This window comes from Oryzias latipes, chromosome 18, assembly GCF_002234675.1.
Source record: "Oryzias latipes chromosome 18, ASM223467v1".
Lineage (NCBI taxonomy): Eukaryota > Metazoa > Chordata > Actinopteri > Beloniformes > Adrianichthyidae > Oryzias > Oryzias latipes.
In genome coordinates this window covers 714,366-735,858 of record NC_019876.2, presented here as the reverse complement: position 1 = coordinate 735,858, position 21,493 = coordinate 714,366, and the positions used below count along the sequence as shown (strand labels likewise).

The 21,493-nt window shown below is 47.6% G+C and overlaps 3 protein-coding genes across 8 annotated transcripts; 2 read left to right on the top strand and 1 right to left on the bottom strand.

Moving 5' to 3' along the window:
• The first annotated feature begins 5,073 nt into the window (after positions 1–5,073).
• On the top strand, positions 5,074–7,039 carry gimd1 (GIMAP family P-loop NTPase domain containing 1). Of its 2 annotated transcripts, none has more exons than XM_004079545.4 (4): positions 5,074–5,517; positions 5,708–5,930; positions 6,008–6,267; positions 6,345–7,039. In XM_004079545.4, the coding sequence occupies exons 2-4, from the start codon at positions 5,765–5,767 to the stop codon at positions 6,624–6,626; spliced, it is 708 nt and encodes a 235-aa protein (XP_004079593.1). In that variant the 5' UTR covers positions 5,074–5,517; positions 5,708–5,764; the 3' UTR covers positions 6,627–7,039. The 2 variants fall into 2 exon arrangements, with proteins under 2 accessions (XP_004079593.1, XP_023822007.1); XM_023966239.1 differs by lacking the exon at positions 5,074–5,517 and adding an exon at positions 5,544–5,697 and having other exon boundaries at positions 5,765–5,930.
• A 1,327-nt stretch (positions 7,040–8,366) lies between these two features.
• On the bottom strand, positions 8,367–11,690 carry LOC101171033 (aminoacyl tRNA synthase complex-interacting multifunctional protein 1). 2 transcript variants are annotated; one of them, XR_002875316.1, is made up of 8 exons: positions 11,523–11,690; positions 10,461–10,555; positions 10,174–10,293; positions 9,904–10,089; positions 9,636–9,835; positions 9,108–9,273; positions 8,697–9,001; positions 8,367–8,501 (listed from the first exon to the last, which is right to left on the bottom strand). XR_002875316.1 is itself a non-coding variant. In XM_011487163.3 (7 exons), exons 1-7 carry the CDS (start codon positions 11,555–11,557, stop codon positions 8,835–8,837), a joined length of 969 nt encoding a protein of 322 aa, XP_011485465.2. In that variant the 5' UTR covers positions 11,558–11,690; the 3' UTR covers positions 8,367–8,834. The 2 variants fall into 2 exon arrangements, 1 of the variants encoding a protein (XP_011485465.2); XM_011487163.3 differs by having other exon boundaries at positions 8,367–9,001.
• A 2,417-nt stretch (positions 11,691–14,107) lies between these two features.
• LOC101170793 (phosphatidylcholine:ceramide cholinephosphotransferase 2) lies at positions 14,108–21,153 on the top strand. Of its 4 annotated transcripts, none has more exons than XM_011487160.3 (7): positions 14,108–14,252; positions 17,689–18,379; positions 18,959–19,076; positions 19,152–19,209; positions 19,354–19,449; positions 19,933–20,099; positions 20,396–21,153. In XM_011487160.3, the coding sequence occupies exons 2-7, from the start codon at positions 17,853–17,855 to the stop codon at positions 20,567–20,569; spliced, it is 1,140 nt and encodes a 379-aa protein (XP_011485462.1). In that variant the 5' UTR covers positions 14,108–14,252; positions 17,689–17,852; the 3' UTR covers positions 20,570–21,153. The 4 variants fall into 4 exon arrangements, with proteins under 4 accessions (XP_011485462.1, XP_011485463.1, XP_004079591.1 ...); XM_011487161.3 differs by having other exon boundaries at positions 17,686–18,379; XM_004079543.4 differs by having other exon boundaries at positions 14,108–14,354.
• Positions 21,154–21,493: the final 340 nt, after the last annotated feature.

Here is a 21,493-nt window from a genome sequence, read left to right as displayed (position 1 = left end):
TAACCAAATGAACAAACTGACTGAAGTGGTTTTGTCTTTGTAGAAAGTTTTGCCTCAGAAGTGCAGAACAGGGAACGTGTGTCTGGAATAATAGATCACGCTAACTCCAAAAAGCGTGTTGAAAAACACCAATGACTGTGTAAGAGATCTGGACTGAGTGGCCCCGCCCCCTGGCGTTCCAAACAGGAAGTACCTGCTGGGTGCAAGAAGCCAAAATCCCATTCAAACTTTAATTTGACCAATCAGACGCCTCAGTAAAAGTAGGTGGAGCCTGCTGGCCCCAACCTCCAACATTCAAAAAGTTTGATTGACAGATTTCAAGCTGTAGGGGTGTGGCCTTCTAAAAAGCTCACTGCTGATGGTGAAATTGGTTGCCATAGTAACGTTGACTCAATTGTTTCTGACCAATCAGTGCTTACTGATGACGTCTGGTTCCAACATGGCGGCGTCCCTATTGTGACAAAAGGTAACTGAAGTAAACGCCGTTCTCAGTCCAGTCGATGGAAAACAGGAACACGAGGATCTAAACCGAACCGTTCCAGTCCAACCTGAGAGAAACTGGACCAATCATTTGTCAGAGGAACTCCATGGAGGGAACGGTGGCTCATAGATGGAGGAGTGATCTGAGATGAAGGGTCACAGATTCACAGGTAGCCCCGCCCTCTCCTTCTCCCTTTCGCTGCTTCCTTTAGGGGGCGCCACAGAGAATCACCTGCCTGTCTCCAACCCTCCACTCTGCATCCTCCACCTTCAGGTCCTCCGTTTGGTCCCTCTCTTTCCTGGTAGATCCATTCTCAGCATCCTTTCACCGTCATCATCATCACTGTTCTTCCTCTCAAACGTCTCCATCTGCTCTCCTGCATGGATCTCCTGAATATCCACCATGATCTGATCCTCTGACTGATCCCTGATCCATCCTGGTCCCACATAGACCCTCAGCATCTTCATCTCTGCCTCCTGTCTCTGCATCAGAGTCTCTGAACAACCAACGTTGTTCCACCAAAGATCTTAAGTCCTCCTTCTCCTTGTCCTGCACTTCCCTGTCCTCCTCTTCTCCTCTCAGAGGATAACTGTTCTTTCTGAGCAAAGTCCTGATCTTCTCCCTCCACCTTCAAGTCTCCTGATCTGCTTTCCTCGTTCCAGATGAATGAGCTCCATCCTCCAGGTCTCCCCCATCTCTTCAGCGTCTCTCAGAAGCTTTAGCTCCTCCTGGTGGGTCAGATCAACGGGTAAAGCTGCTGTTCTATCAGAAGATGTGGAACATGGTTCTACCAGACGGTTCTCCTGGTTGCTGGACGTGGATCTGCAGGAACATGTCTGCAGAAGAATCTGTTTCTGAGTCCTCTGTGATGCAGATCCTTTGACCAAATGCTGCAGCTTCTCTGGATTATTCATCTCTGAGCTCTGATGAAGACGCGACCAAAGACTGAGGTCATCCAGCCTGCATCCATCAGGGATGTCCACTTCCTGGAGTCCAGGATCCTCTGAACCTGGAGGCATTGAGCAGACATGCGGTTCCATTCAACCACTTCAGCTTTAGATGTTAGAATAACCAGAAGACAACCACAGAGAAGAGCAACTCTTATGGTTTCTGTAACTTCATCAACCGTTTTTCCCTCCTCTAAGCAGGCTCAGATGAATAATCTTCCAAGAGCTTCAAACATTCACCAAAGTTCCTCCAGGAACCAGCGGATCCAGGTGGAGAACCATCGAGGACGTGGATCTTCAGATCTCCAGGACTGAGCTGTCCTGCACTAGTGGTGGTGTGGACTGAGGAACTGCTCATGACCCTTCATGGCCTCCGTACTCGTTTTGGAACGTTTCCTCCAGAACCGACCTTCAGCAGACAGAGATCTTTTTGAAGGATCACTGACAGCAGCTCCTTCCTGGTGTGTGGTTGACCCGTGTCGGCTCCAATGGTTCCTGCGTTGGGAACAGATGGTCCATAGATGACATTTATTTTGGCGGGGTCCTTTCCATTGACCTTCAGCGGCGTTTCCCAGCTTCCTGTTCAGCGTGGGTCAGCTATCTGCTCTGCTTCCACGTCCCGCCTGCATTTCCTCCTTCCTTAATGTCACGCCTGTGTTTTCCAGGCCCGATTGCATCTGTGGCCTTTATCCACTTTGACTCGGGTCACAGGTTCCCTTCAGCCGTCAGACACAGGAAGTGGCGTCTGCTGGTGGTTTTGTCTCAGCAGCAGCAGGTCAGACTCAAAGACTGTTTATAATATTGACATGTTTCTGATGATGGAGGACATTCATCAAGAAATTCAAGATTAAAATCTGCATTTCTGAGTTTTTCTGTATTCAAATCGTTGTGAATCCAGAAAAGACGAAAACGTTTTTTTTGTGTTGTAGAAAATATGCTGGGTGGAGCCACAAACTCCCTGCTCCGCCCCTTTTTGATGCATCGACTGTCAGACAAATTATGGAGCCCGTGTCCTGACATTAAGATATAAAAATATATCTTGTTCCCACAGGTTATTATGTCGTTCGCACGAAATACTATTCCGTTCCCTCAAGATACTATTGCGTTCCCTCAAAATACTATTCCGTTCCCTCGAAATGATTAACTCGTGCGAATGCAATAATTATATCGTTCGAACGCAATAATTAATCCGTTCGAACGCAATAAGTATTCACGTCATAAGTCATTCACGCGGATATGCTCTCTGTACGCCGGCAAAAGCCGCTTTCAGCGGTAACTTCCGTGTCTCTGTGACCCATATTCGTTCAAAAAAGGAACATTAAAAACAAAAATGATCACTTTATTACAGTCTCAATGAATATAAGAAAAATATCAAAAGATTTATGATAACTAGGCTGCTTTGTCATACGATAGCTCCTGCTAGGCTACTACTAGCTCCGCCGCAGAGCTCTTTGTTGTATGCCAGCATTTCGGCTGGTCTGTTGTCAGACAGCTGATATTGTAGTTTAGGGTCGAATAGGAATAATAATATTCAGGACTTGTCTTTTATTAACTTTAGCAGTCAGTCGCTTTACATTCGAAGGCTATTAGGCTACATGCTAACTGACTAGCCGATCATTGATCCTGTTATTCATTTACGTCATAGATTTACAGCAGATACCTTCACATTTCTGTCTGTGTGTGTCTCATTACATTGCATTGAAGACACGGAGGATGTTTAGAGAACAGATTTATTTATTTTAAAAAGCACAAAAGCATCCATCGTATTCACGTTTATTCACATGGTGATGTACGCCCTCAGTCATCTTGCTGCAAAAGCCGCTTCCTGCCGCTACTTCCGTGTCTCTGTGAGCATTCAATAGGGGTAAAAATAAAAGCAAGAATGGTCGATCTGTTATTTTCACGATGAAAATCTGAAAAATATCATATTAAGCTGGCTGCTTTGCCTAAAGCACTTACCTTTAGCTCGTAGCATAACAACAATAGCACTACGTCACGTTTCCCAGCATGCTTAGCTGCAAATCATTGGCCAATCACCGTGTCCCTGTGACCAAGGTCTAACAACAAGACCAATGATTGGCCAGTGATTTGCAGCAAAGCACGCTGGGAATGCAAAGCAGCCTAGTTATCATAAATCTTTTGATATTTTTCTTATATTCATTGAGACGGTAATAAAGTGATCATTTTTGTTTTTCATGTTCCTTTTTTGAACGAATATGGGTCACAGAGACACGGAAGTTACCCCTGAAAGCGGCTTAGTTTTGCCGGCGTACAGAGAGCATATCCGCGTGAATGACTTATGACGTGAATAATTATTGCGTTCGAACGGATTAATTATTGCGTTCGAACGACATAATTATTGCGTTCGAACGAGTTAATCATTTCGAGGGAACGGAATAGTATTTTGAGGGAACGCAATAGTATCTTGTGGGAACGGAATAGTAATTTGTGCGAACGACATAATAACCTGTGGGAACAAGATATTAATTTGTGGGAACAAGATATATTTTTATATCTTAATGTCAGGACACGGGCTCCGTAACAAATAGATCCATGAACATCAGGAAAAAAAAGACTTTTTTTTTTGGTAAATGCATTTGTGGTTCACTCTCTGTGTTAATACAAAATGATTGAGAGATTTGATGACACATTTAAATGTTTATCAGAAGAGTTATTGAAGCAGGAAGTCTGAATCTGTGAAGATCTTTCTAAATTTACCAAATCCTCTGAATCCTGCACTCTGATTGGTTGAATCCCCCTCCCCCTAGTTCCATTTTCGGACACAGATCAGTTTAGACACAAGTTTCTCATAAGGAATGTGTCAGAATTCAGAGTGCAGTTGTAGCCCACCTGTGATTTGTGGAACACGCAGAAGCACATGTGAGCAGTTGGAATCACAGATTACATTATCTGAGCGCCTGTGCCGTGGTTTGGTCCCTCTGTCTCTCTCTGCTGGTCAGGTGACGTCATTGCAGTCTTCTGGTCTGTTCTGGTGTGTTTCTGATTGGTCTCCACAGGTGAAGTGACACACCTGTAACCATGTGGCCCTGACTGTATTTATTGATCCTTCCGCCCCCCCCCCCCCCCCCCCCCGCCCCCCCATCTGTCTGTTAATGTCCTGCTGTACTGACCCCAGAACCCACCCCCACCCTGGGGAAACTGTTGTCCGTTTAGTCTGTGAGTCTCTTCTAGTGGTTCCATTTCTACTCAGGTGTTGCTGCGTCTTCATCTTCTGGAAGTGCAGTCAGAAAAACTCTGAGGATGGAAAAAAGATGGAGAACATTTTCAGGATGAAACGATCCGAAACAGCAGTGAAGTTGAGGTTCTGTTTTCTGCTGAAGTCAACCAGGAAGTTAACCGAAAAACTTTTGCCTCAACTAATAAATCTGATTTCTTTCTTTCTAAATATTTGTCAGTTTTGTTGATTCTGATCTAAATAGAGGTTTAAATAATTAAACACCTATTGTCTCAATGTTTATGTATCCAGTAAACAGACTGGGTTTGACCTGTCAATCATTGGTCTCACTGTGTGACTCAGATCAGTAATGATCCACATCTCTGATCAATACTGATGAGTCATCCTCAGACAGTCCATGCAGAAACTCATCAGTTCTCCTAGTTTCAGATCTTTTCCACCATTTTTGTTCTTCGCCTGCTTAAACGGCGCCGCTGTGGACGTCCACGCCGTTAACCATAAAGCGGATCTGCTCCGCCGGCCTTTGTTTAACCTGAGAGTTTATGGCCGAGTGAAAGTCCAACGACTGCAGCAGCTGTTGGATTCTGACAGAAACCCAAACCACGTCTGTTCTGTCTGCGGTTCTGCCGCGGGAACAGGCGGGGTCCACAGAAGAACACATGGGTGGGTGGGGCTTCAGGGGTCAGACGCCTTCCCCTCCGACGGTCACAGAAGCTGTCAGAAAACCCGATTTTGATGATTTCATCAGAAACTCGTCTGTTTTACTGCAGGACGTTTTATGAGCCAATAAAAGCGACTGGTTACACGTTAACCAGCAGGTCCTCCTGCAGCCGCATGCAGATTCCACAGCCATCGATCCAGGACCGGGGTGTCCGCCGGCTGCAGCGGTGCAGGTAGGAGACACTTTGGTTCCCGTCAGGAAGGCGTTTGTTTGTGGTTAAACTTCAGACGTTAACGCCGTGTTTGTTTCTGATCCTTCAAAGTCTGTAAGACTTTACTGAACTTTAGACATTTAGGTGAATAAGCTGTTCCTTTCAGAGATCTCTGAACCAACGTCTGACTCTTCACATCCGGTATTTTCAGATTTTTTTCCAGTGAAAACCTTTGATCAGTTGTGAAACGGCGACCTTCTCCGCTCAGATGGATCCTGGCGTGGAAGGCCGTCTCCATGCCGACAGCCTCACCAACATCCTGAGGATGCTGGGTTCCCGCAGAGCAGACGGATCCCAGAGCGCACTCGTCCTCAACGTGCTGTTGCTAGGAGACAAGCAGAGTGGGAGGAGCTCTGTGGGGAACGCTCTGATTGGTCAGTTGTTCTTCGTGGACTCAAACTCTGGTAGACGGTCTGAGTGTTGATGAAGGACTCCGTTTCTCTTCCTGCAGGTGGAAATGAGTTCCAGACCGGCTCGAACGTTCACGACGTTTCCATGACGACCGAGTCTCGGCTTCTGAGTCGGAATTTTCCAAAGTACTTCAGGAGACAGGGCGCAGAGACGGATCTAACCCTGAGAGTGATGGACACGCCCCCTCTGACGGCCGGCCCGCTGGGCTTGCAGGAGTCCTGCCCTGAAGGAGTCCATGTCCTGGTGATCGTGGCGCGCGCTGACCGCCCGTGCGGCGCACACGTGCAGAAGCTAGCACAGGTACGCAGAGACCGTGTCCCCGTTGTCCTCTGGAGACGGTTCCTCTCCTGACTTCTGCGTTCTCTCTTGACTTTCAGAACCTCCTGGGTCCAGACTGGCGTCAACACACTTTAATCGTCTTCACACACGCTGACCACCTGAGAGAGGCGGGGCTTAGCCAGACAGACTACCTCGATCAGACTGCTGACTGGATGACAGCCTTGGCAAAGGAGGTTAGGGGCGGAGTCTGTTTCCTGGACAACAGATGCGATTGGCCCATAATCGTAGGTCGACCCCTCAGAGACCAAGTCCTGAGGCTCTCAGCCACCAACCATCACCGAGCGCTGAGCGTCCGGACAGACGCCGCGGGGAACGCCTAGCATGTTCAGAGGAACTCTCCATCATCACGCTTTTGTCTCTTTGGACACAGAAAATCCTCGCTTCGCTCTGCTTTACGCGTACGATGGCCGAAGACGTGAACCGATGTTTGTCTGAGTAAAACCCTGAAGATGTCTGACGAACGCAAATGTGAGTCTTTGCTCACTGAGACGTCTGAACACGGGTTCCAGATGAAAGTGAAGCAGGAACATCTTCAACAGTCGCGCTGCGAGTAACACAACAATCAAATACAACAATGTTCAATTGTCGTATTTGATTGTTGTTCTTTTTATCTTTTCAGGTAGAAACTTTAACATCTGTCCGGTTAAAACAGATTAAAAACAGCCGCTGGGTGATTCTGGCTCTTTGTTGTGATGTTTTCAATGTTCACCGTCCCAAAGAAATGAATAAAAGTGAAATTGAAGTTAAATTGTGAAGGCAATGATGATCATTGATGCCTCATGAGTTCCTTTGTTGCATAAATGCAAATGTGTGTCTGATTAAAGCATTGAAACCAAAATGATTATCAGAAGAAAACAAAAGAATCCATCCATCCATTTTCCTCCCTTATCCGGGACCGGGTTGCGGGGGCAGCAGTCTAAGCAGAGATGCCCAGACTTCCCTCACCCCAGCCACTTCCTCCAGCTCTTCTGGGGGGACCCCGAGGCGTTCCCAGGCCAGCCGAGAGACGTAGTCTCTCCAGCGTGTCCTGGGTCTTCCCCGGGGCCTCCGCCCAGTGGGACATGCCCGGAACACCTCTCCAGGGAGGCGTCCAGGAGGCATCCGGACTAGATGCCCGAGCCACCTCAGCTGGCTCCTTTCGATGTGGAGGAGAAGCGGTTCTACTCCGAGCTCCCCGCGGGTGACCGAGCTTCTCACCCTATCTCTAAGGGAGCACCCAGCCACCCTACGGAGGAAGCTCATTTCAGAATAAAAGCTTCAAAAAATCTTCTAATGTTGTAGTAATCTTTGTGATGTTGATTCTATTTACAATAATAGAAATCTTGTTTATTTTATCATCACTCGTTCACTTTTTGCAGAAAGAGTTATAAAATACTGATTTCCTTCATTAAGCACCAGCTGTTTCTGTCCAGCATCACTTTAAATTTAAGAACTGTCCTAAGCCGTTTCCCACAATGCATTGTTTTGTAGTCATTTAGGCAGCTTACAGTCATTGTGGGACCTAATTTCTAACTGCGTTCGCCTGGGTGGGCGCCTTGCTCCCGTCTCTCTCTCCCAATCATTTTATGATGATTGACATGTGACATCAGAGTAAAAACTAACCAGCATGCACTGCTCATCAGGCGGTTTGCTCATCTGGCGGTTTGCTCATTGCTGCGTTCATCTCAAACACGCCTATGGTTAAACCGGTTGAACGTTCAGTGTGTTACCAATGAACACCTGATTTGTACGTTGAGCCCACGGCCGGACATAAACACTAGCATAGCGACGCTCAATCACGTGCGTTCCAGACGCAGCAGCCCAGAATTCTGGTGTGTGCGTGTTTCCACCAGCTTGCCGACGCAGCTGACGTGAAAGCATCATCACTCTTAACGCTGCTAGTCATAACTCGCCATGCTTCACTCATGGTCTTTCTCCCTCCCATTGCTCAGAATCCAGGAGTTAGAATCCTGTCTCTGAGCCAGACAGGAACTCGAGTTCTGACGTGTTTGTTTAGGAGAGCTTCTAACTGACTTTCTGTTTTGTTTGTTTGTGTGTCACAGAACAGACAGACGTCTGGATCCAAATTCAGCAGGTTTATTAGCTCAGTTAAAAGTCTACAAAGGTGAATCAGGGTCAGGCATGGAGGGGTCAGTAACAGGCATCAGATCATGAGAGGAGAGGCAGGAAGGTCAAAATCCAGGCGAGGGTCGGGGCTGGCGGCAGAAGAACAGAGTCAGAGTCAGTCAACTGTTAAACAGAGAAGTTGATAAAGAAGACATTTCTGTTTGAACTGCTAGAGTCAGAAAGTGGACCGTAGGTTGTTGTAATCTGCTGTTAGGAACAGAGAATGTCACGTTTAATAGACTCTTTAATGAACGTCTTTGACAGATTTGTTTGAAAAGTTTGACCTGAAACTTTTAGAAACTTGAGACACAAACTGAGGGCAGACTGAAGCTTCATTCATTCGTCTTTAGGACGTTTTCTTTTTAAACGTTCAGCGGTGTCTTCCTCATCCGGGTTCTGCAGCAGAAGCGCCTCAGGAGGATCTATCTGATGGCACAGTTGACCAGGGAGGGGGCGCGGCACAGCCCCTTCCCCTTCACCTCGAACGCGCAGCCCTTGTAGTTGGCCACGCCCCTGCAGTCCACCTGCAGGTCGGTCTTCAGCACCTCCCAGACCCGCTGTTTGGACTGCAGCTCCCGGTCCGGGTCGCCTGAACCCACAGAGACAGGGGGGGGGGGGGGGGGGGGGGGGGAAGAAGGGGGCGGAGTCTCAGCTCAAGTCTGTGCAAATTACAGCAGGGATGTTGCCATGGTTACCAGGGTAGCTGAGGAAAGTGACTCTGTCGCCTGGGGCGGAGCCTACAGGGGGGGCCAGCATCTCCACGCAGTCATCGGAGGCGGAGCAACAGAGGAGGCGTGCCTGGGAGACCACACCCCTTAACTTGGAGGCTTTGACGTTGCACAAAACCACCACCAGGGAGCGCTGGAAGAGTTTGACTGATGTTAGAGTTTAATCAAAAATGTATCTTTAATAAAATGTTTCTAGTAAAAGGTTCAAATCCACATTACAGTTATGTTGTTTGACTGAAAATGTCCCACAGATTTAGGAAATTAAGACATGTTCGCTTCTATCTCCTAGTTTGACGAGTAAAACCTATTTTTTCCTAAATAAAACATCAAACGTTTGATTGACAGCGTTTCATTCATAAGTATTTCTCTTTTTCGTTTTTCATTTCAGACAAAAGAAATCTTCACATTTAAAATTTACCCAGCAAGTTTCATAAAAGTACAAAACTCTTGACCGTTTTCAGATCAGATGTTTTCCAGGTGAGGAAGCGTGGTCACCTCATCCAGGTGCGTCCCCCCCCCCTGCTTGCTGACCACCGTTCGGGGGCCGTTTTCTCCCACGTCCACTTCCTGGACGCTCAGGCCGTCGCTCAGTGGGTGGGGCCTAACACTGAGGAGCCGTCCCACCCGTAGGTCCAGGCGTGAGGCGTCCATGCGGGGCTCCGCCCCCAGACAGAAGGGGTCAGACGTGGGAGGGGCTGAAACCGAACCATGGAGAACATCAGCTGATCTGTAACGTCACGGTTATTTGATCGTCCTTCCTCACCTCTCCGCTCTCCTCTTCTTCTTCTCCCCCGTCTGTCCCCCCCCTCATGGGAGGAAGGGGAGGGAGGAAGATGATTGACAGGTTGAGCGGCTGTGGCTCCAGTTTTGGAAGCAGGCTGGTCGTTAGACAGGGCTGGGGTGTGGTCATTGTTATTTGGGGGCGGGGCTTGTGACAGCAAAGCTTTGCCTGGAAATACAGAAATAACAACATAAACAAATTCACATTTAACTAAACAAAGTGTTGTGAAATGTCGTGAACAGGAAACCGTACCGGCGCGGCGCTTCTTGTCCTGCTTGTCCTGCAGCTGAGATCGCAGCTGTGCGATGTCGTTCTTCAGTTTGGCGTTTTCCACCAGCAGCTTCTTCTGCTCTCTGATGGAGGCCTGCAGCACTGGAGACATGCAGTGTCACCTCCAGCCACTAGGGGGCTGTCCTGGTCACGTTTGTGGAGCTGCTCAAAGCTTTTTGTGTTCCGTTTTTCTGTTGTGCATGTGTGGTGCGTTCGTGATTGACTAGCGTCGCTACCTCTGTGGACGTGTGAGTTGCGTCTTTTCTTACGATTTTTTTCTCGAATCAGCAGCGCGTGGGCTTTGAAGTACTCCATGACCTGCTTGCCGTCCTCCGGATCCAGTTTCAGGATGGTCTCCTCCAGACTGCAAACGGACAGGAGAGAGGAGAACAGCGAGAACGAGGAATCAGCTGAGCGACAGCCGTCTGATGATTTAAAGACACTACAGTCTGGAGAGCGAGTCCGGTTCCTCCTGCGACTGTTCCACCAAATTTAAACCATCGTTTAATGCAGACAAAGACAAACGTCTGTTTTAAATTTAAAAAAACAGGAAGTGAGGTGTGCTAAAAGACACGCCCACTTTCTCCCACATGGAGGGAAACGCGGAGCCTCTGAGACTTTTCTTTCCTTACCAAAAACTTTAACCTTTCATTCATTTTTTTAAATTAAAATGATTGATGTCTATTGGTTTTAATAATTTACTCTGAATCAATCGTTTCTCCGTTTCCTCTTCATCCTCCACGACGTTTGAAGGAGTCGGTGACAGCAGAGAAAGTTTGAGTCTTTTCTTTGTTTTCTTTTATCTGAGCTAACAAATGAAATAACAAACTACTGCATCAATATTGGACACGCTGTCCTCAGACAGTTTAACACGGTCTCCACAGTACCTGACAAACACACATGTACGCGCACACACACACACAACAGTTGTTGACGTGCTCAGACTCACAACAGCTGCAGTCATTCCTGCTGCTAAAAATAAGACGCCGTGCCGCAGCGTTTGCGTGTCCCAAACGCCGTGAGTCTGACTCTCACAGTCATGAGAAGACAATTAAAGAAAATGTCCAAAAGTTTTAGAAAAGTTTCCCTGAAGCAAAAACCTGATCCAGATTTTCAGTGTTTGATGGAACTGAACCCTGAAAAAAACTGTTAGAAGCTGATTTAACAAATGAAACTTTGTCTGTTTAGGTTCATCCACCTTAGAGGGGAAAATAACTTTTGGGTTTTAACCTTTGACCTGCGGCTAAACCTTCGTCTGGACGCCGTTCGTGACCTCCCGGCTTCCCAAAGAACAGGAGGAGCGGAGCGTCTGCACACGATCAAAGCCGTACCTGGGGTGGAACAGGTCGTCCGTGTTGCCGTCCATGTTGTCGGTCAGTCGCACACAGGAAGGTCACGGAGCGCGCCCGGCTCAGATCCTCGCGCTGTCAGCTGTCTGCATCCATCTCCCTCTGCCGGGGGCTGCAGGTCAAAGGTCACGGTGCTCCTCCTTAAACCACAGAAGAAGCAGGAGACAGGAAAGGTTTCTGGATGCTGGAATCTAAGGAAGGCTGGACTTGGGAGGCGTTCAAGTCCTTTAAAAAGCTTCTGGCTTCAGCCTGAAGGAACACGACTGCGTGACGTTTGGTTTGACTCCATCGTTTCCGTCACTTTGAACAGGTGGAGATGAAAAAAGGTCTGAGCACGAAAAGCTTCCTTAATGCCAAGCACGGTGGTGGACGTTGTTGATGTGGGTCACAGCACCCGGATCTCATGAGATTGTTCAGAGGAGCGTGAACTCGTCTGAACACCAGAACATTCTGGAGAGGAAAGTTGGTTCATCGGACAGAGTCCTGCTGCGGGATGACGGAATAATGCAAAAAACCTTCACACTTGAGCCTGCAGGGAGCGCCAGAGAGCCACAAGAAACCGAAACCCGCAAGCGTCAACCAAGTGAAGAAGAAAAACCAGAACCAGTCCAGAACTTAAAGGTCATAAATGGAAACTGTTAAACTCTAGAGGTGCTACGATTAGCTAACTTTCTGTTTTTGCTTTTCAATTTTATTTGTTAAAAATGTTTTTGATATATAAAAATATACAAAAGATGATTGCACAGTTAAAGTATAAACCAATAACATTCCGATTAGCTTACCTTTAACCTCTGAAACATGATTGTTCCAGGATGAAGAAGTGTTGTTGGTCTGATTCTGATTGGGTGTTTTTGACATCCTGTCGTCTGAAGCTGTTAAAAAATACAAACCATTTAACAAACATTTAATCCCTTTTTTGTCTCAGTTAAGCAGTTTGAAATCATTTCGATGTTCACGACGTCTTCTCACAACACAACCGCTGAACTAAAAACAAACATTTTGTCCGCTGCATCAAATAAGCATTGACTTGCACAAACGTGTTGACGGATTCAAACTTTGTGCAGCAGCGATTCAGATGATGGAAGGTGTTATTTTGTCTACAATCAGCGCCCTCTGGTGCATTACACCCGGCATTACACCCTTCCCCAACAACTACCCAGTCCAGGGGTCTGCAGCCAGAGGCTTCAGGGACACGTGGGGCGGATTCACTCCTCCATTGTGGCTTTTTAGTTAAAAAAAAAGTTTTAGGTAGAAGAAATTACCTGTAAGGTAAAAAGTAAGTTAAACAATCTCTGTTGAACTGATCCACAAACAGCTGAAGGACAGTACTGATGGTCCTGACCATGGAATCCTCAAATAAAAAAGTTGTATTTATCCCATAATGGGGAAATTGTTCTCTGCATTTGACCCATCCCCTGGGGGAGCTGCAGGACACCCACGCTTGGGGGACGACAGCTGGCTGGGGAGAGCAGGGATCGAACCACCAACCCTTCAGTTACTGCCCTGTGAGCCACGTGCCACCCAACATAGCCCAACAGAATTTATACTTGAGGCCCACTGGATTATAAGGCACATTTTTTACTTTTGAACAAATTTAAGGATTTAGGCTTCACCTTATGGTTCAAAAACAGTAGAGGTCACTGAATCTGTTTTTCCTTTGGGCTTTTCCCTTCAGAGGTCACCGAAGCAAATGAGCTTCCTCCATCACTTTCTCCATTCCTCTGGACTGTTGACCCTAGATCCTTCGAATCCTCCTCCTCTTTATCTCTCCTCCATGTAGCCTCACTCTTCCTCTTGGTTCCTCTCATTCAAACACATGTTCTCTGTCTTCCTGCATCTGACCTTCATTCCTCTCCTGTCCAGGACAAACCTCCACCTCTCTAGCTTCTCCTCCACCTGTTCCCTGCTCTCACTACAAATCACAGTATCGTCTGCAAACATCCAAGTCCACGTTGGTTCCTGTCTAACCTCATCTGTCAGCCTGTCCATCACCACTGGAAACAGGAAGGATTCCTCACACCATCCACCCTCATGTCGTCCTGTTCATCCACGAACCTCCTCTAGACCTCCTCTCTGGTACTTCCAACACTGTCACTGTTCCTCCGTCTCCATCTGCATTTATCTCCAAAACATCTACCATTGTGTTTACTCAATCGGGCTTTACTGCCATCAATTTTTATTTATTAATAAGTAATTTTTTATTTATTGTTGTTCTTTGCCAGATTTAAAGAATGTGTCAACAAGTTTAGCTTTGCTCGGTTTAATTAAAAAAAAACAGAGTTTTTAGCGGGTTTTTTTTAATATTATGTTTCGGTGCATAAAGTTTTGTGAATGTTGAAGTTTTAACGATTTAAATCACAAAGCACAACATCAAGGAATTAAATAGAACAACAACCAATGTTTTCATTCCAACCTGATTCAATCTCAGTAAGTTATAAACATAGCAGAAATATATATCAAAAATAGCCATTTTGACTCAGTTCCCGCCCGAAAGTGTGTCTATACGTCATCCATCAGGTGGTTCCAAGTCCGGGAATATGTCCGGAAGCAGCAACACCATATATGGGATGTAAAGAAAGACGCGGAGAGGAGGCGTGGCCGCAGAAGTTGGGCTCGTTCACGGAGAAGACCTCCGTCTGCGGAGAAGAGGAGTCAGACGGAGGCGAAGCGAAGCGCGGCGGCTGGAAAAACTCAACATTCCGCCTTAAAACGGTAAGTCGGTGTCAGTCGGTTGGTTCCTGCGCTGCTTTCTGCGGTTCCGGTCGGTTTTTGGGGAGAAAACGGTGGGAAACCGATGAACACCGTCACAGCCAGGTGAGTTTCCTGATGACGTCCTCGGAGAGTCAAAATGAAGGACGTGAAGGAAACGAAAAGGTGGAAACACAAACGGTGACTTTCTCTGCGGCCTCCAAGTCCATCGATTATATCGATTAAGATCAGATGATCCTGTCTGGATGAAAAGTACTAAGTAGGGAAAGTAAACGTGTTTACCTGCAGGTTTTAAGGGGATTCTGGTCCTTTTGTAATTTTTACATTAAAAACCTCTTTATTGAAGTATTTTGTTCGGTTTTCCTTCAAAATCGAGAGAGTTTGTTCCTCAGAGATGAAAGTTTCTGGTTGATCAGAGTCTCTACAGGGTCTTTTATCACCTGTGGATCAGGACCCTCAGCAGGATTTACCGGAAACCTCCTGTGTTGGGGTCTAGCTGCTGGAAAGCGGCGGAGCAGCAGCTCTGGACGGACCTGTTGTGTCCATGAATCAGTGGGAATTTGTGAAATTGAATCCTCATGCTCCTTAATCCGATTGGGCCTGATTTCTGCTGCTCCTCCGTAAACAGGAAGCTGGCCCCTGCTGGAGGGCGAGCAGGGCGTCAGGCTGCAGTAAAAGCTCCATGAACCAATTAAACCTCTCCATAAACGGTTTTCCACAGCCAGAGTCCTCCAACGGGAGCCGGAGGCGCAGACCGGGCAAACAGGAGAGCTGTGTTTGAGAAACGCCACTTCCTTCACCCTCCAGACGACTGAATGTCGTCCCGGTTCTGAGGAAGTCCAAACACTTCTGCTGGAACTGGTTTCAGTTTTGTGAAAACAAAAGCCTAGTTTCCATAATCCTGTGGGCGAGTTGGTGGTGACTGACCGCCACCGTGGTGTTTTGTTTTCTACTCGCACATGTGGACGTCTGAGTGAAAGCACGAGCGGACAAGGGCGTGAGCGTCTGCAGGACTTCAAGTCCCAACAAAGTCCAACGTCAAGCAAACCTTGCGTTCCATGGAAGCGAGAACAGACTAGAGTCGCCTTTGCACAATGCCCTAAAGACCCCAACGAGACATTGGTGTCATCGGGATAAAAAACATCTCCAGTTTCTGTCAAACCTCTGAGACCCTCGAAGGGGACGAGGTCAAAGACCCGCGGCGGGGACCAGGTCAGAGACCCGCGGTGGGGTCCAGGTCAGAGGCTTACCGTGGGGAGCAGGTCAGAGCGGCGGGGTCCAGGTCAGAGACTTACCGTGGGGACGAGGATGCGTTCAATTCTTACATCCTTGAACTTGTAAGAAGATGTCCGGGGTTTAAACCTGTGACGCTGGAGCTTTCACTTCAGCGTTGACATCCTTTGAAGTACTGTAACTCTTTAACCTTTTTACACACGGAAGGTAGTTCCAGAAGATTCTAAATGCTGAGAAAAGCAGTTTTGTGTTGATGTGCAACACTTTACAACAATCAACACAAATAACAGATTCTGACACGGAGAAAAGCCCTTCTGCAGTGAAATGCCTCACTTGACTGATGGAAGTGTTCATGTCTGCATGATGACTCTGGTCTCCACCTCAGAATCCGTTGGAATGACGTTAATTGTGTAAATGGTTGTAGTGTTACGGTGGTCCAGCGTGTCACCGGCGGTGTTGAAGGGTTAAATGTAGACGGTCATTTTTTCAACAAGAGGACATGACTAAAGGTTCATGGACTTGTTTGGAAACCTATTTTTCCCTTCAGCCATTAAAGTTTGTGCAAAGTTTAGACGGATGCAGACATGAGAAACTCCTCATCGTAAACATGACCTATGACCTTGGTAGAGGAATGCATTTGTAGTTAGAAAATCGCTGCCTGTTAGCCTTTTCCGGGTTTCCTGGAGGTCTGGACCCGCCCCTTTGGTTGGACCGTCAACGGCTGTAGGAGCTGCAGGTTTCCTGTGGGAAAAGGACCATGACGGCGTGTGACTGCGAGGAGTCACATTCTGTCACTCCTCCGGTGAAACGGCGCGTGGAGCTGATGTGTCAAATGTAGCCACAATGTGGGCGTGGCTTCTGTAAACATTAGTCGATACAGGAACAATATTTACTCAATAAGGAAAATTCCAGAGACGTCTGGACTTTACTTTCACTTCAGGAGCCTGGAAGCATGAATGAGACTCCACCTGATCCGTTCAGGTCCGGTCTGCTGGACCAGAACTGATCCGATCAGGTCTGGTCTGCTGGACCTCCTGATGAGGAGTTGGAGGGTTTGGTTCCGATGAGGTCCCCCAGACTTCATCGTGGACGGGGCCTGCCCCACAGAGGAGGTTAAGGAGGGGCTCTTTGGTTATAAACACAGCAGGCGGTTCCCGTCTTTGTACTCAGAGGAACATCGACACGGGACCTCCTGCAGTGCGGTTCTTCTTGTTCTGGTTCCGTGACACCAGGAGGAGTTTGTGTTTTCAGTTTGACTTAAGTTTCCATTTGAGAGTTTGGCCCCCAGGAGCCCCTCTGACCAGACCTACTGCCACGTTTCCTCGTCATCCGTTCAGTTTAGCTACGTTTGAAGCTTCTTAGGAATGAAATTCCTCCATGTTCTCACCTGATATGTGTGTTAGTGTGTGTTAGTGTGTGTGTGTGTGTGTGTTGTTCAATACTGCAGATAACAGGTGTGCAAACGTCTCAACAAACATGCGTGTGAATGTTTGACTGGTTTTGTTGTCGGACTCGTTTGTCTCCTGTATCTCATCTCTGGAACTTTGTCCGCTTGGAGGCGGAGCTTCTTCAGGTTACTTAAAGTCAAACAGTTTACCGCCGACCTCCTGCTGTGATTGGGTGTGAGTGTGTGTGGTTGTGTGTGTGTCCCAGCTGGAGCCGTGTGGACGGACATCCGGTGTCTGAGCTCTGAAGGCGTCTGGCGTCTCTTTTCAGGGTTTCTCTGAAGCTTTGACCTTGACCTCCACAGCTGCTGGTTCATCTTTAAATGTTTACCTGTCGGGACGTCCCGTCACGTCAGCTAAGGTGTTTCAGGGTTGAAGCTTCGTCTGTGTTTCCAGGGTTTGGCTGCACCAAACTGGAGCAAAAACCAGACTAAATTCCATTTCTGCAGTCATTTTTAAGGAAATTCTGATTAGGAGTAGGCACAAATGAACCGGTTGGCTCCGGGCTGACGGAGGAATCAGGCGTCATTTTATCAGCAAAAGCTCTGAATCCATTTCTCTGTTGGGTTTTAATCAGCTGCAGGAGTAAAGTCCTCAGATTGGATTGTTTTCTGGATGGGTTTTAGTCACAGAAGGTGGATCATCATGTCTGACCATCAGCTGACGGTAAACGGTAACTCATAGAAGGAAGGCTGATTCAAGCTCCTCCCACTGTTGTCACATGACCTCGTCATGAACATGAACTGTTGTTTCTTCAGCAGACGCCCTCCTGTGACCTCACCGATCTTCAGTCGGCCTGCACTGCTCCTCCTCCTCTTTGGTCTTCCTCCTCCTTCCATCAGCCGGGCCGAGGGGGCGGGACTAAAGAACAGCTGGCTGGTCAGCTGAGTCATTACTCAGACTGCGATTGGCTGGTGGCGGTTCCATGGCAGCTTCAGAACGGGTCCAGAACGACGGTGACGTCATCCTCCCCGTGGAACTCAACACAACCTCCTCCGGCTCTCCTGCTGCCCCCCCTCCTCAGAGGGTCGCCAACGGCGGCCCGAGCCGCCTCAGCACGCCCCCCCCAGACGACCACGACGGCAAAGGCAGGGGCGGCGGTCGCCTGAGCGGACTGCTGAAGCAGAACCCCCTGGTGCAGTCGCTGAGCCGGCTGCAGCGCCGCTGCGACTACACCAAGATCTCCATGCCCGAGGAGCGCGCCAACCACCTCCCCAACGAGTGGTGGAAAACGGGCGTGGCCTTCCTCTACGCCATCTTCAACCTCATCTTCACCACCGTGGTCATCACCATCGTCCACGAGAGGGTCCCAGACAAGTCCGTGAGCCCGCCGCTGCCCGACAAGTTCTTTGACTACGTGGACCGGGTCCCCTGGGCGTTCACCGTCACCGAGACCAACGGCCTGATCCTGGTGGGGTTCTGGCTGGTCCAGTGGATACTCCTCAAACACAAGTACGGCACTTCTGGACCCAAGCCGGGACGGGTCTCTTTTAACCGTTGACCCATAAACAACAGAACTTTAGCCCTGAACCTAAAGACTTTTCTGATCTACGGTATTTACGGAAACATCGTAACGTATCGTAACGTGTTGCAGTGCAAAGAGGCTTTTTCTCAGTTTGAAATAACGTTAATTATGTAAATAGTTATTCAAAGAGCGCGGCTTATTTCCCGTCGCCGCTGACAGCTCAGATGTTAAAGGGTTAAAACAAACTTTGATTCCAGTTCTGATGACTAAAAGTGTGGATCTGGTGTCTATAGGGTTTACCTCAACCAGAACCTGCATTCACAGTCTTTGTTTGTTTATTTTTTATTCGTAACCAAAACACCAAACGTTTCATGTTTGGCTTTTAATGTTTTTATTCTATTTTTATTTTTAAACCACAACAAATAAAGTTGAGTCTACATGTCATAAAGAACTTTACAGAACCGTTACAGTTCTGCTACAAACGTCCAGAAAGAAAAAGTACATTTGAATTCCGTGTCGCCGTCGTTTGTTGATGTGTTGATGTGTTGTTGTTGTTGTTTACGTAGAGCCATCGTGGGCCGGCGCTGCTTCTTCCTCATCGGGACGCTCTACATGTACCGCTGCATCACCATGTACATCACCACGCTGCCGGTGCCGGGGAAGCACATGGTCTGCGCTCCAAAGGTACCGTTCTGCTCCTTCTGCTCGCCGCGACTTCCTGTTCCGTCAGCAAACAAACGTTTGTTTGTTTGTTTACAGCTTTATAACGACTCTGTGGGGAAAATCTGGAGGATTCTGCGGCTGCTGTCAGGAGGAGGTAACTGACCGACTCCTCTGATTGGCTGAAAACTCCCATCAAAGTCTTTTAGAACAGAATAAGAGCTTTAAAGCATAAATTATACGTTGAGATGCTTTTATTGTGGAAAGACGTGGCAGTTTCCTGTCCTTTTATTGTGTTCAGGTTTGTCGATCACAAGTTCTCACCTGATGTGTGGAGACTTCCTGTACAGCGGTCACACGGTCATGCTGACACTGGCGTACCTGTTCATCAAGGAGTGTGAGTAAACACACAATCGCAACACCACACGTGTACAAACGCACAAAAATGTAATGTGTATAAACACACAAATCAAATCAAACTTTATTTATAAAGCACTTTTCATATAAAAATATAACACAAAGTGCTGTACATTAAAGCACAACAAAATATTTAAAAAAATCATGATGATTAATGAATAAATAGATAAATAAATAAATAGTGCCCCCATCCCCGTACCTAGCCCCCCCACTCCTTTCACACCTCCCACCCTTAAACTGATGGGGAAAAACAATTAGAAATAACAACAACAATAACAACACACGTAGAAACAGGCACACACCCAACAAGTGCATAAAATGTTTACAAAGACACACAAAAAGATGTGAACAAATGTGCACACCACTGCAACACGTATACAAACACAAATACATGGACAAAAGAACAACACACACAGACACACACAGACACGCCCCCATCCTGAGTTGGTTTGTGTTCCCGCAGACTCCCCCCGGTGGATGTGGTGGTACCACTGGTTCTGCTGGCTGCTCTGCGCCTCTGGAGTTGTCTGCATCCTGGTTGCTCATGAGCACTACAGCATCGACGTGCTGATCGCGTACATCGCCACCACCAGGATCTTCTGGTGGTACCACACCATGGCCAACACACACGTAAGCCGACCGCAGCCTCAGTCGCCGAGCGACAAAGACGTCGACCTCGTTTGTTAAGCCGTTTGTCTGCTGGTTTAGAGTTTTGGGGACTTTTTTTGGCTCCTTTTGTGGTCGGAACAGAAAGTTGAAGGGTTCAAATGTTGTGAAATGTGCAGCTTTCTGTCATCGATTCACACGACTTAAAGGAACAAAAGCTCTTAGAGTCAAACCGAGTCTGTCTTCAGGGAATAAGTCTCCACTTCTCTGGACTCCAGGGGAGAAAATGTTTGATTTGTAAAGTTTCTGTCTTTGGTCAGGAGCTCCGCGGCGTTCCAAACAACTACCTGTCCAGAACTTGGTGGAACCCGGTGTTCAACTTCCTGGAGGGGAACGTCCAGACCACGGTTCCCCTGGTTTTTCTGTCACCGCTGGCGCTCCTGTCGTCCTGCAGACAGAGGTACAGGATGGTGGAGGGCTCCCGGGACGAGTGAGGACGGCGTCCGGGGCCAGTGAGGACGGCACCTGGGACGGTGTCCAGTCCTGCAGGATCACCTCAGACTGTTTATTTATTAGCAGCAGCTTCTGCTGAAGAAAAAAGACTCAACGCAGAAGAGACGTTGTAAGATGTTTACATCGGTCCACCGCGACGTCCAGACTGAGCCGCTGGCGCCGTCAAGCTTCTGTTTGTTGCTTGTTTTAAAGCCAGGATGGCGAGATGGGCGTGGACTCTCCATGTGAAAGTGAAACCGACAACCTCTTGGTGCCAACTCCTAGCTAAGCAACATGCTAGCAGTACCGAACAATTAACTTTTTATGTCTTTTCCAACGGATCCTAAAACTGTCCCCTTTGTGTTTATGGTTTATGCTAGCTCTACCAGCTCGTGGCTCGGATGGTTAGCCATCGGAGACGCTAGCTGGTAGCGTCTCCGATGGTTAGCCATCGTCAGGGAAGCTAGCAGGTTTTCTGTAAATAGTTTTTGTTGTTTGAATGTCGACACACCCAAGTGCTAAAGAGAAACTGGTAAACTTGAAGTTCCTGAAACAGTTCTAATAATAAAAGACCAAAATGTAATTATGGGATGTTCAAGACAAGCATTTAAAGATGGCGACGGCTGGTCTTTGTGCAGTTCTCCTGTAGGGTTCTGTTTCCTGTGCAGTCTGGATAGTTCTCAGACAGGAACTGACCTCAGATTGGAAAACTGTGGAGGTAAAAGCTTCCAAATAGATCCATGTTCTTCATAAATGCAGACAGATGGTTTATTCCACACAGAAGCACTGATGCTTTTACGCTTTTCTCAAGAGGCCAAAGCTTTGGTCTCAACTGATACGGACTGTAGCAGCTGAAAAATAGACACACCTGTAGGGGTCCACAGGTGACCCGCAGGAAGTCTAGGTGGTAGAGCGTTCAGTGAACC

What these genes read in the sequence shown, in the direction of transcription:
- gimd1 (XM_004079545.4), top strand. Translation starts at nt 5,765, where the DNA reads ATGGATCCTGGCGTGGAAGGCCGTCTCCATGCCGACAGCCTCACCAAC. An exon ending in TGTGGGGAACGCTCTGATTG is followed by an intron (nt 5,931 to 6,007) that starts GTCAGTTGTTCT and finishes CTCTTCCTGCAG; the next exon opens with GTGGAAATGAGTTCCAGACC. An exon ending in ACGTGCAGAAGCTAGCACAG is followed by an intron (nt 6,268 to 6,344) that starts GTACGCAGAGAC and finishes CTTGACTTTCAG; the next exon opens with AACCTCCTGGGTCCAGACTG.
- LOC101171033 (XM_011487163.3), bottom strand. Translation starts at nt 11,557, where the DNA reads ATGGACGGCAACACGGACGACCTGTTCCACCCCAG. An exon ending in GCTGATTCGAGAAAAAAATC is followed by an intron (nt 10,294 to 10,460) that starts GTAAGAAAAGAC and finishes GCATGTCTCCAG; the next exon opens with TGCTGCAGGCCTCCATCAGA. An exon ending in AAGAAGAGGAGAGCGGAGAG is followed by an intron (nt 9,836 to 9,903) that starts GTGAGGAAGGAC and finishes GTTCGGTTTCAG; the next exon opens with CCCCTCCCACGTCTGACCCC.
- LOC101170793 (XM_011487160.3), top strand. Translation starts at nt 17,853, where the DNA reads ATGGCAGCTTCAGAACGGGTCCAGAACGACGGTGACGTCATCCTCCCC. An exon ending in GCGGCTGCTGTCAGGAGGAG is followed by an intron (nt 19,210 to 19,353) that starts GTAACTGACCGA and finishes TATTGTGTTCAG; the next exon opens with GTTTGTCGATCACAAGTTCT. An exon ending in ACACCATGGCCAACACACAC is followed by an intron (nt 20,100 to 20,395) that starts GTAAGCCGACCG and finishes GTCTTTGGTCAG; the next exon opens with GAGCTCCGCGGCGTTCCAAA.